The 12821-nt window shown below is 43.5% G+C and overlaps 1 protein-coding gene across 1 annotated transcript in view; it reads left to right on the forward strand.

Moving 5' to 3' along the window:
* LOC144480721 (uncharacterized) overlaps window positions 1–12821 on the forward strand; it is a 61982-nt gene that overhangs the window by 27553 nt on the left and 21608 nt on the right. The window contains 1 exon segment of the mRNA XM_078200312.1: window positions 3284–3357. Within this exon segment, the coding sequence (XP_078056438.1) occupies window positions 3284–3357 (74 nt within the window).

Here is a 12821-nt window from a genome sequence, read left to right on the forward strand (position 1 = left end):
ATATATATTAATGAATCATTTATTATTTAACTGTCTCACAATTAATGCTGTCTATTTAACTAATCTGGCTGCTTTCCAATTGTGGGAACTTCAGGCCACAAAAAAGGTAGTTAGAGTCATAGAGGTTTACAGCATGGAAACAGGCCCTTCGGCCCAACTTGTCCATGCCGCCCAGTTTTTACCACTAAACTAGTCCTAATTGCCCTGTAATATTACTCATGATCTGTGCTTCCAAGCATTTTGAATGCGCATCTACAACAAGCAAACACATGTGATTCATGAAAGGCCCCCCAAGGGCCACATGTAGTCTGGACTCCCGAGGATGAAGGAGTAATGTACCCAGTGTGTTGGGGTGAATGAACTCAGAAGAATCATTCAACACTTAAACCTGATTCAACAAACAGTTTATTGAGTTACGCCAGCGGGGAGAAGCCACAGGGGCTGACCATGTGCAACTCCACCCAACAAAGAAAATCATCAATTCTTGTACAGTTACTCAACCCATCCCAGCTGGACACAATCCAATCAGAATGGTGATAGATTACATACATTACAGAAAGGTCCAATGAAATTAGTATTTGGACATCATGGGGCTTTGTGATCATCTCATGAACAGATAGGTGCCCCCATCATGATGTTTTCCAGAACCCCTTATCTACCATCCTTGGGGTTTTCTTTGTACGTAGACTGAGTTTGAAAAGGGGTGGATTAAAAGTTTTCAAATGGATGTCAGCACTCTTCCTTTGTTCCAACCTAACGACCACACGGTCTGGGAATCATTTCTATTTAATAATCTCTCCTTTTAAACTCTTTTCTTCAGTATCCAATTCCAGAATTTTCCTTTTCATTGTGTTAATTGTGTCTTTGGACCTGACAGGAAGTTTAATCCAAGATCAATCCAACACAGGATTGGTCAGAATCATTTCACATGTCCCAAATTTTAAATAACCATTACAAATTAAAACTCTCATTCTCACGAGTGAATTGTATCCGGATTAAAATTCCCGCATGTTTAGTGAAATATCCTGGAATCCTGTCTCTGTCCAGTAAATATGGCTCCAAGTTCATAACTTTTGAAAAAAAAGCTTTATTAATTACACTTCCTTTTTAAAAATCTGTTTGATTTAAATCACAGACAGAAAACCTCAAAGCTTAAAGCGTTCAACCCACAAATATCGTCCATACACAAACAGAGAAACTTAGCATGTGCTTTACAACAACAATAACCAAAATTAATTACTTAAGCGTTCTTGTGATCCTGTTTTAAACTCCCAAAAATGCCTTTAATTAAAGACTCAAGGTAAGGTTAATTCCCCAGAAAGATAAACCTTAACAAATGTAGCCCAAAACAATAATAAAACACATCTACAAACATCCACATAAAACAAACAAAACACACAGATTCTCACAGCTCGTAAATTTCAAACAATGAATCCTCAGCATTCTCTCTCGCAGCTGTAGCTTCTTAAAGCGACAGAGCACTACAAGCTCACAACTCCTTGATTAAAATAAGATACAAGATCCTTCATTGTAACTTAACCCTTTTTCAGCCAACTTCCAAGGCCTGATTTTATCGGCAACATCTTTGTTGATTTAAAATCCCAAACACGTTACCAGCTGCAAACTCTTTGTTCTTTATCTGGGGTTGAGGTGACAACACGATAAAATTCTCAGTTATTCCAAATTCCTCCAGGCTATGCTTAAAATTTCCACATTTAACTGGCTCCAATAAATCCACAATTATAAACTAAAATAGACACGAGTTTCTGGGTGATTTAAAAACAAGTTAAAAACAAGATGCCATAGGAAAGATAGAACAGGAGGAAAGAAAGGAGGGGGAGTTGCACTTTTGATTCAGGAAAACATCACGGCAGTACTGAGAGGGGATTTATCCGAGGGTTCGCCCACTGAGTCAAAAGGGGTGAACTGAGAAATAAGAAGGGGGAAATCACTTTGATAGAGTTGTACTATAGGCCCCCAAATAGTCGGTGGAAAATTGAGGAGCAAATATGTAAGGAGATTACAGATAGTTCCAAGAAAAATAGGGTGGTAATAGTCGGGGATTTTAACTTTCCAACATTGACTGGGACAGCCATAGTATTAGAGGCTTGGATGGGGAGAAATTTGTTGAGTGTATTCAGGAGGAATTTCTCATTCAGTATGTGGATGGCCCGACTAGAGAGGGGCAAAACTTCACCTCCTCTTGGGAAATAAGGAAGGGCAGGTGATAGAAGTGTGAGTGAGGGATCACTTTGGGACCAGTGACCATAATTCCATTAGTTTTAAGATACCTATGGAAATGATTGGTCAGGTCCAAAAGTTAAAATTCTAAATTAGGGCAAGGCCAATGTTGATGGTATCAGGCAGGAACTTTCGACAGTTAACTGGGGGAGTCTGTGGGAAGGCAAACGGACGTCTGGTAAGTGGGAGGCTTTCAAAAGTGTTTTAACCAGGGTTCAGTGTAAGCACATTGCTCTTAGAGTGATGGGCAAGGGTGGTAGAAGTCGGGAACCCTGGATGACTCGAGATATTGAGGCCCTCGTCAAGAAGAAGGAGGCACATGACATGCATAGGCAGCTGGGATCAAGTGGATCCCTTGAAGAGTATAGAGGGTGTAGGAGTAGAATTAAGAGAGAAATCAGGAGGGCAAAAAGGGGACACGAGATTGTTTTGGCAGATAAGGCAAAGGAGAATCCAAAGAGGTTCTATAAATACATAAAGTGCCAAAGAGTAACTAGGTAGAGAGTAGGACCTCTTAAGGATCAACAAGGTCATCTATGTGCGGATCCACAAGAGATGGGTGAGATCATAAATGAATATTTTTCATCATTATTTATTGTTGAGAAAAGCATGGATGTTAGGGAACTTGGGGAAATAAAGTGATGTCTTGAGGAGTGTCCTTATAACAGAGAAGGAGGTGCTGGAAGTCAAAGCGCATCAAGGTAGATAAATCCCCGGGACCTGATGAAGTGTATCCCAGAACACTGTGGGAGGCTAGGGAGGAAATTGCGGGTCTCCTAGCAGAGATATTTGAATCATCGATAGTCACGGGTGAGGTGCCTAAAGATTGGAGGGTGGCAAATGTGGAGCCTTTGTTTAAAAAGGGCTGCAGGGAAAAGCCTGGGAACTAAAGGGCGGTGTGATTCACATCTGTAAGTTGTCAGAAGGTATTTGAGAGACAGGATCTACAGGCATTTGGAGACACAAGGACTGATTAGGGACGGTCAGCATGGCTTTGTGAGTGGAAAATCATGTCTCACAAATTTGATTGAGTTTTTTGAAGGGGTAACCAAGAAGGTAGATCAGGGCAGTACAGGTGATGCTGACTACGTGGACTTTAGCAAGGCCTTTGACAAGGTACCGCACGGTAGATTGTTGCTCAAGGTTAAATCTAATGGAATCCAGGGTGAGTTAGCCAAATGGATACAAAATTGGTTTGATGACAGAAGACAGAGGGTGGTTGTAGAAGGTTGTTTTTCAAACTGGAGCCTGTGATCAGCGGTGTGCCTCAAGGATCGGTGCTGGGTTCACTGTTATTTGTCATTTATATTAATGATTTGGATGAGAATGTAGGGGGCATGGTTAGTAAGTTTTCAGATGACACCAAGGTTGGTGGTATCATGGACAGTGAAGAAGGCTATCCAGGATTGTAGTGCGATCTTGATCAATTGGGCCAGTGGACTGACGAGTGGCAGATGGAGTTTAATTCAGATAAATGCGAGGTAATACATTTTGGGCGATCGAACCAGGGCAGGACTTACTCAGTTAATGGTAGGGTGTTGGGGAGAGTTACAGAACAGAGATCTAGGGGTACAGGTTCATAGCTCCTTGAAAATGGAGTTGCAGGTGGACAGAGTGGTGAAGAAGGCATTCTGCATGTTGGTCAGAACATTGAATGCAGGAGTTGGGACGTCTTGTTGAAGTTGTACAAGACATTGGTAAGGCCACACTTGGAATACTGCGTACAGTTCTGGTCACCCTATTATAGAAAGGATATTATTAAACTAGAAAGAGTGCAGAAAAGATTTATTAGGATGCGACCGGGACTTGATGGTTTGAATTATAAAGAGAGGTTGGATAGACTGGGACTTTTTTCCCTGGAATGTAGGAGGCTGAGGGGTGATCTTATAGAGGTCTATAAAATAATGAGGGGCATAGATCAGCTAGATAGTCGACATCTTTTCCCAAAGGTAGGGGAGTCTAAAACTAGAGGGCATAGGTTTAAGGTGAGAGGGGAGAGATACAGAAGGGTCCAGAGGGGCATTTGTTTCACACAGAGGGTGGTGAGTGTCTGGAACAAGCTGCCAGAGGTAGTAGTAGAGGCAGGGACAATTTTGTCTTTTAAAAAGCGTTTAGACAGTTACATGGGTAAGATGGGTGTCGAGAGATATGGGCCAAACGCGGGCAATTGGGACTAGCACAGGGGTTAAAAAAGGGGCGGCATGGACAAGTTGGGCTGAAGGGCCCGTTTCCATGCTGCAAACCTCGATGACTAAATCAACTGTCTGCTGAAAGGGTTAACTTTTCTACAGAATCTAAAAGGGTGGGGAGTGAGAGAAGAAATTTGGCACACACTTGTGTCATTTTACATAATTTTTAAAAACTTCTCTAACAACAAAACAAAGTTGATTTTAAACTTCATCTATTAATTCTTTTGTTATCTTCCTGAACCTAATTGTTTTTATTTGATCAGTTTTTGTTAGGGATGGGTAACTTCTGTTCTTTATAAACTGGTTCACTGGTTTTGTTTATTCTACATGGGCTCGGAGAATCAGAACCCAGTCTTTATCATCCTTATCTTTTTTCTCCTTTTGCCACCACTCCCTCTGTTTTGCGGGAGGGTCGTGGGGATTCCAATCAGACCGAATCAAATTATCAGATAAGTAAAATACTGCGGATACTGGAATCTGAAACAAAAACAGAAAATGCTGGAAAGTCTCAGCAGGTCTGACAGCATCTGTGAAGAGAGAATAGAGCCAATGTTTTGATACTGGATGACCCTTCGTAACAGCTCATATGAAGTGTCATTCAGACTCAAAACGTTGGCTCTGTTCTCTAATCATTTTATCAATACGTTTCTTGTTCTTAGTTTTAGGTTTAAAGTGAGAGGGGAGAGATACAAAAGGGTCCAGAGGGGCAGTCTTTCACTCAGATGGTGGTGAATGTCTGGAACGAGGTGCCAGAGGCAGTGGTAGAGGTGGGTACAATTCTGTCTTTTCAAAAGCACTTAGACAGTTACATGGTAAGACGGGTATAGAGGGATATGGGCCAAATATGGGCAATTGGGACGAGCTTACTGGTAAAAACTGAGCGGCATGGACAAGTTGGGCCGAAGGGCCTGTTTCCATGTTGTAAACCTCTATAACTTCCTAACACCCTGTCATTCTGTGATCAGTGTGAAATCTGAAACTAGGTATTCGCAACAAGACTCAAAGAGCATCAGCCCACTGGAGGCAAAGTCATGAGACCGGCCAGTCCAGCAGAAAGAAACCCTCCGACCCTCCCCATTGACCAACTGTGAGAATGAACAAAATGCAGTCCTGGATGTAATTGAGAGCAGAAACAACAACAGAATCCAACCCCTGGAATCACTCGTGAACTTGTTGGTGTCTCAGCAGCTGGGATGAAACTCTGAATCCCTTCCCACACTGAGAGCAGGTGAACGGCCTCTCCCCAGTGTGAACTCGCTGGTGTATCCGCAGGTGGGTTGACTGAGTGAATCCCTTCCCACACTGAGAGCAGGTGAACGGCCTCTTCCCAGTGTGAACTCGCTGGTGTGTCCGCAGGTTGGTTGACTGAGTGAATCCCTTCCCACACTGAGAGCAGGTGAACGGCCTCTCCCCAGTGTGAACTCGCTGGTGTCTCCGCAGGTGAGATGACCGAGTGAATCCCTTCCCACACTGAGAGCAGGTGAATGGTTTTTCCCCAGTGTGAACTCGCTTGTGTCTCAGCAGGTTGGATGAATCACAGAATCCCTTCCCACACTGAGAGCAGCTGAATGGCCTCTCCCCAGTGTGAACGCGCTCGTGTGCCCACAGGTCGGATGACCGAGTGAATCCCTTCCCACACTGAGAACACGTGAACAGTCTCTCCTCAGTGTGGACTCTCTGGTGTAACTGCAGGCTGGATAACCGAGTGAATCCCTCCCCACACTGAGAGCACATGAATGGTCTCTCGCCAGTGTGGTTGCGCCGATGAACTTCCAGCTCAGACGGGTATCTGTACCTCTTCCCACAGTCCTCACATTTCCATGGTTTCTCCATGGTGCAGGTGTCCTTGCCTCTCTCTTGGGTGGACAATCAGTTGAAGCCTCGTCCACACACAGAACACGAGTACAGTCTCACCCTGCTGTGAATGGTGTGATATTTATTCAGGCTGTGTAACTGGTTAAAGCTCTTTAGTCAGTGCGCTGGAACACTCTCACTCGATCGAGTGTGGCAGTGTGTTGGTGCTTTTCCAGTCACACTGATGTTTGAAATCTTTTCAAATCAACAGACCGGACAATCATTTCTCCTTCCAGATTCAAAATCCGATGATATTCAGCTCCCAAGGAATATGACTCTGTCAGATCTGACGTGACATTTGAGATTTCGGCCTGTGATTCCTCTTTCAATATCCTGTAAAACGAGTTTACAAAAGTCATCAGTGTCAGTGCAGGATAGAAATTCAGAACAGACAATTCTAGTTTCTATGGAACATTCTTTCCTCTCTCATTCCTCAAAAGCTGTGAATCTCCATTCCACACACTCTCCCTCCATTCTCACTCTGCTGTATCTAATATTCATCCTCCCAATTCTCCTGAAGGTGCTGATTGAGGCTGATTGACAGATCCATGCTCACTGCTTCCTGTCCTGGACACAGAGACCATAACAAATAGGAGCTGCAGTCGGCCATTTGGCCCATCGAGTCTTTTAAACTATTCAATGAGATAATTTGTTCATCTCCCTCAGCATCATTCTCCCCACACTAAACCCATATCCCTTGATATCTTCAATATCTAGAAACCAATCAATCTCTCTCTTGAAAATAGTTGATGACTGAGGCTTTCACTGTCCTCAGGGGTTGAGAATTCCAAAGCTTTCCCACATCCTTGAGTGAAGAAATCCCCCCACATCTTAGCTTTTGCTCCATCTTCTTGTCTGTTCCCCATAACCCTTGACACCCTTGTCAGTCAAAGATCTGTCTAACTGGAATATATTCAATGATCCTCAGCCTCCACTGGTCCCTGTGGAAGAGAAATCCAAAAGACTAACAACCCTCTGAGGGAAGAGATGTCTGGAAATATATAGCGTAGCTACAGTTCCATATTACAAGATATTCAGATCCCAAGGAATATGACTCTGTCCAGACGTGACGGTTGAGATTTTTGCCTGTGATTTGCAAAAGTCATCACAGTCAGTATAGGATAGAAATTCAGAACAGACAATTCTAGTTTCTATGGAACATTCTTTCCTATTTCATTCCCAAAAAGTTGTAAATCTGCATATGGATTCTATTTAAAAATGAAAGTGGATGGGCACTTGAAGGAAATAAACTTTCAGGAGAATGGGGTTATCCAGTGGGAATGGGACTGGAATGTTATACAGAGAGTCAGCATGGACTCGAGTTACCGAATGGATTCCTTCTGTGCTGTAATGACTTTATGACTGGAAATGTATAACATCGCTACAGTATTATATGACAATGCAAGAAATAATAATAAATATATTTTATACAGAAACATAAATAATTTATCTAATCTGGGTACCATATAATAACACGAGACATATCTCTGTCCTGTATTAATTTACTGTCCCCTTAAATGTCAGCCATCTCCTGCCCTTTAACTGTGAACATTTGGAAAGAGACCATCCTTTTAGACAGAAAGAAGATTAACGTTTCAGGGTGGGCAGAATGAATTACAGGGAATAAAAATGTATCAGATTTTATTGGTCAATATAAGCTCAGAAGTGGAAGGGAAATGATCTCCAGTGGAAGAGAAACAATTCCTGAACATTGTAAGACTAAGCTGGTAAATCAGCAGTGAACAGAGTTGTGAAGTGGTAAAAACCTCATCAAGACATAGCTTGTGGAAATAATAGTTAAAACACACCCATTATTAGAGGCAGAGGAAGGTAGACAATGGCAGAGAGCTGATCAGGGAGGGCAGAGGTCAAAGAGAGAAATGGATGGCCGTTTAAAAATTCATAAAAAGGATGGTTAGCAAGTTTGCAGACGATACTAAATTAGGAGGTATCACTGATAACAAAGAGGGTTATGAAAAATTACAGGGGTATCTTGATCAGTTAGAGAAGTGGGTCGATGATTGGCAAATGGATTTCAGTACAGATAATACAGAGCACAGAGGCACAACCTCAGGCTAAAGGACGATCCTTTAAAACAGAGATAAAGAGGAATTTCTTCAGCCAGAGAGTGGTGAATTTGTGGAACTCTTTTCCGCAGAAGGCTGTGGAGGCCAGGTCATTGACTGTCTTTAAGACAGAGATATATAGGTTCTTGATTAATAAGGGGATCAGGGGTTATGGGAAAAAGGCAGGAGAATGGGGATGAGAAAAATATCAGCCATGATTGAATGGCGGAGCAGACTCGATGGGCCGAGTGGCCTAATTCTGCTCCTATGTCTTATGGTCTTAAGTGTGAGTGTTGCATTTTGGAAAGTCAAACCAGGGTAGGACTTACACAGTGAATGGTAAGGCCCTGGGGAATGTTGAGGAACAGAGGGACCCAGGAGTACCAGTACATAGTTTGTTGAAAGTGGCAGCACAGGTAGACAGAGTGGTGAAGAAGGCATTTAGCACACTGGCCTTCATCAGTCAGGGCACTGAGTATAGGAGTTGGGACATTATGTTATAATTGTTTAAGTCGTTGGTGAGGCTGCACTTGAAGTATTGTGTAGAGTTTTTGTAACCCTGTTATAGGAAAGACATAGATAAACTGGAAAGAGTGCAAAGAAGATTTATGAGGATGTTGCCGGGACTAATGGGCCTGAGTGATCGCGAGCGGTTGGACAGGCGAGGGTTGTATTCCTTCAAACATAGGAGAATATGGGGGTGACCATATTGAGGTGTATTAAATAATGGGGGGCATAGATAGGATGAACCCACATTGTCTGTTTGCCAGGGTTGGGGAATTGAAAACTAGAGGGCATAGGTTTAAGATGAGAGGGGAAAGATTAAAAGGGACCTGAGAGGCAACTTCTTCATGCAGAGGGTGGTGTGTACATGGAATGAGCTGCCAGAGAAAGTGGTTGAGGCAGGTTCAAACAGCAGGTTTAAACATTTAAAAAGCATTTGGATAAGTACATGAATTGGAAAGGATTAGAGGGATATGAGCCAAACACGGGCAATTGGGACTGGCTGGGAGGGCACCATGGTTGGCATGGATCAGTTGGGCCCAAGGGCCTGTTTCCGTGCTGTATTGCTCTATGACTCTATGTGCTGGCTGCATCAGCATCTATTGCCCATAACTCATTGCCCTTGAACTGAGTGGCTTGCATTGCTGGGGGATGTGGTAATTTCCTTCTTTAAAGGACATTATTAAATCGGATGGATTTTTACAACAATTGTCATCAATGGACTTCTAATTCTAGATTTTTACTGAATTCAAATTTCAACATTTCCCATTGTGGGATTCGAACCCAGGGTTCACAGTGCATTGCCCTGGATCCCTGTATTACTAATCCAATAACACTATCACTGCACCATTGCCTGCCCATCCATGGTAAAGAAGTCATAATAGCCCGAGATCCATGGAATCAGAGCATGCTCTGAATTTAAATTAATGCTCACTAACACTCAACCCAAAACCATTTCACTGTTTTCACATTTTAAAATCTGCTGCAGCTGAAAAGATCTCAGAGAGATTGGTGTCCGGGAAAAATGTTGCAATCTTCAGATCTTGTCCTTGTAAATGAGGAAAGTTATAGGTGTAATTCAAGGTTAGAAATTCAAGACAGATAAACATTTCTTTTGGTCGGAGTTTGCTGTGAGTAAATCTTTCCCTTCTAACCCCCTGTAAAAGGAGTTTCCAAAATCCAACAGCGTCTGTACAGAACAGAAATTCAAAACAATCACTCCTCCTTTAACCTGGCACAGAATTACTTTAGTGGGACAAAATTGCAGTGGAGGCAGTTCAGAGAAGATGCAGTTGGTTGATTCCTGAAATGAGGAGCTTTATCTTTCAGGTTGAGCAGTTTGGGCCTGTACTCTTTGGAGTTTAGAAGACTGAGAAGTAATCTGAATGAAACATCTGGGAATTGAAGGGCGGCATGGTGGCTAGCACTGCTGCCTCACAGCGCCAGGGTCCCAGGTTCAATTCCGGCCTTGGGTCACTGTCTGTATGGAGTTTGCACATTCTCCCCATGTCTGCGTGGGTTTCCTCCGGGTGCTCTGGTTTCCTCCCACAGTCCAAAGATGTGTGGGTTAGGTGGATTGGCCATGCTAAATTGACCCTAGTGTCAGGGGGATTAGCAGGGTAAATGCATGGGGTTGTGGGGATGGGGCCTGGGTGGGATTGTGATCGGTACAGACTCGATGGCCTCCTTCTGCACTGTAGGGATTCTATGATTCATATGATATAAGGTGCTTGACAAGGTAGATGCTGAGAGGATGTTTCCTCTGGTGTGGAAATCAAGTAAAAATAAAGGATCCCAAATTTAAGATGAAGAGAGATCTTTTCTCTCAGCGGGTTGTTGATCTTTGGAACTCTGTCTTCACCAGTGAGGATTGGAGGCAGGTCATTGAATATATTCAAAGCTGAGGTTTTGAACCACAAGAAAGTCAAGGGTATGGACGGGGTGGGGGAGCAAAGTAGACATGATCTTATTGAATGATGCAGCAGGCTCGATGGGCCGAATGACGGGCTCCTGTTCCGAATTCTTATTCCGATGTACTTGGATAGCTGCGCATGCGCCCTGCTCCCTATTGTCCCTCTGAAGACAGAGGTTCTGAACCAGCCCCTGAAACCACGCCCATTGTGACTCGCCAGACAGCAGCGCATGCGCTCCGTCTCCGCTGAAACAAGATGGTGGCCGTTCACCGGGGCCTATTCCCGAGATAAAAGCCTGGGAGCTGTAAACCAGGGGGCTGCAGTGTCTTATTCGGGCCGTGCGGCCTACAGCGGATGTTTTTGAAGCCATAGCTCCCTCCCCATCCCGACTCCCGGCTCCATTTCTCCCGCAGCCCCACAGACTCACCCACTGAAAAGAGCGTCTCCCGCACTCACAGGGCTCCGAGCAAAGTGACACTGCGCACGCTCCAGATATAGCACTGCGCCTGCGCAGTGGACTCCTGTGGAATGAATAGGACACTTTCCTACCCGCAGGGGCACCTGGGAATTAACGGCGTCATTGTCAAATACAATAATAGAAAATTATCTTGTGCAATTAAGATCAATTAATTTTTAAAAATGCATTCCTCGGAAGTTGTGCGCTGCCATTCTCTATTTCTAAAATTGATTTAAACCAGTGTTCTCCTGTGGGAATACCCCGAGTTTTAAAAAACTTTTCCCACTGGTTTCCTCCCCTCTCTTTGCTCTCCTGACGGTGCTCACACTGGTTGGGTAAATCCCACAGAGACTGGTTTCTTTCACTTTCTTTCTCCTGATGCTGAATATTCTGTTTTATGGAATGATACATCACAGATGGAAACCATTTGGCTCGTCCTGCCCAGTCGGGCTGTCTTAAGATCGATCCAATTAATCCCACAGCCCTGCTGGCAGAGTGAGAACAATCTGTATATACTGCAGCAATATAGGAGATGAATAGAAAATGTTTTCCAATTGCATACCTCTCAGACACACTCACCCCTGGAAAGATAAACTGGCCTGTGTACTAAGCAGATATTAAGGTTCCACTTAAAATTAAAACAGAAGGTGCTGGGAAAATGCAGCAGTCACCGGGGCTGAGTTTCTGGTCAAAATGATGATGCTGAGCTGCCGTTGGAAAATAACCAGCAATCCAACAAGCCACTCAAAATATTGAATCAAACAAAATTGATCAAAGATTGAGCCGAAGTATTCTGTTTTCCAACATGATGCTATGATGTTTTGTGATGGTTTTAATGTTCTCACAATTACCTGGTGTAGTCCGGGTTTATTTTATACTCATTCCAACCCATCGCTGTCCATGAAGCACATTACCCCCACTCTGATTCTCCATCCCATCAGAGACAACTCAGTCACTGACTGGAAATTAGGGCTTTTAATGAGAACTCTGATAACCGAGAATGCACCGTCGGCAGAATCAACCCGAGCTAACAAACCCCAGACAGTGAACATTATCCCCCAGACCCGAATATAAAACAGTGAACATTATCCCCCAGACCCAAATATAAAGCAGTGAACATTATCCCCCCCAGACCCGAATATAAAACAGTGAACATTATCCCCCCCAGACCCGAATATAAAACAGTGAACATTATCACCCAGACCCGAATATAAAACAGTGAACATTATCCCCCCCAGACCCGAATATAAAACAGTGAACATTATCACCCAGACCCGAATATAAAACAGTGAACATTATCCCCCAGACCCGAATATAAAGCAGTGACCATTATCCCCCCCAGACCCGAATATAAAACAGTGAACATTATCCCCCAGACCCGAATATAAAACAGTGAACATTATCCCCCCCAGACCCAAATATAAAACAGTGAACATTATCCCCCCCAGACCCGAATATAAAACAGTGAACATTATCTCCCCCGCCCCCAGACCCGAATATAAAACAATGAACATTATCCCCTCGACCCGAATATAAAACAGTGAACATTATCCCCCAGACCCAAATATAAAACAATGAACATTATCCCCCCAGACCC

This window comes from Mustelus asterias, chromosome 30 (assembly GCF_964213995.1).
Source record: "Mustelus asterias chromosome 30, sMusAst1.hap1.1, whole genome shotgun sequence".
NCBI lineage: Eukaryota > Metazoa > Chordata > Chondrichthyes > Carcharhiniformes > Triakidae > Mustelus > Mustelus asterias.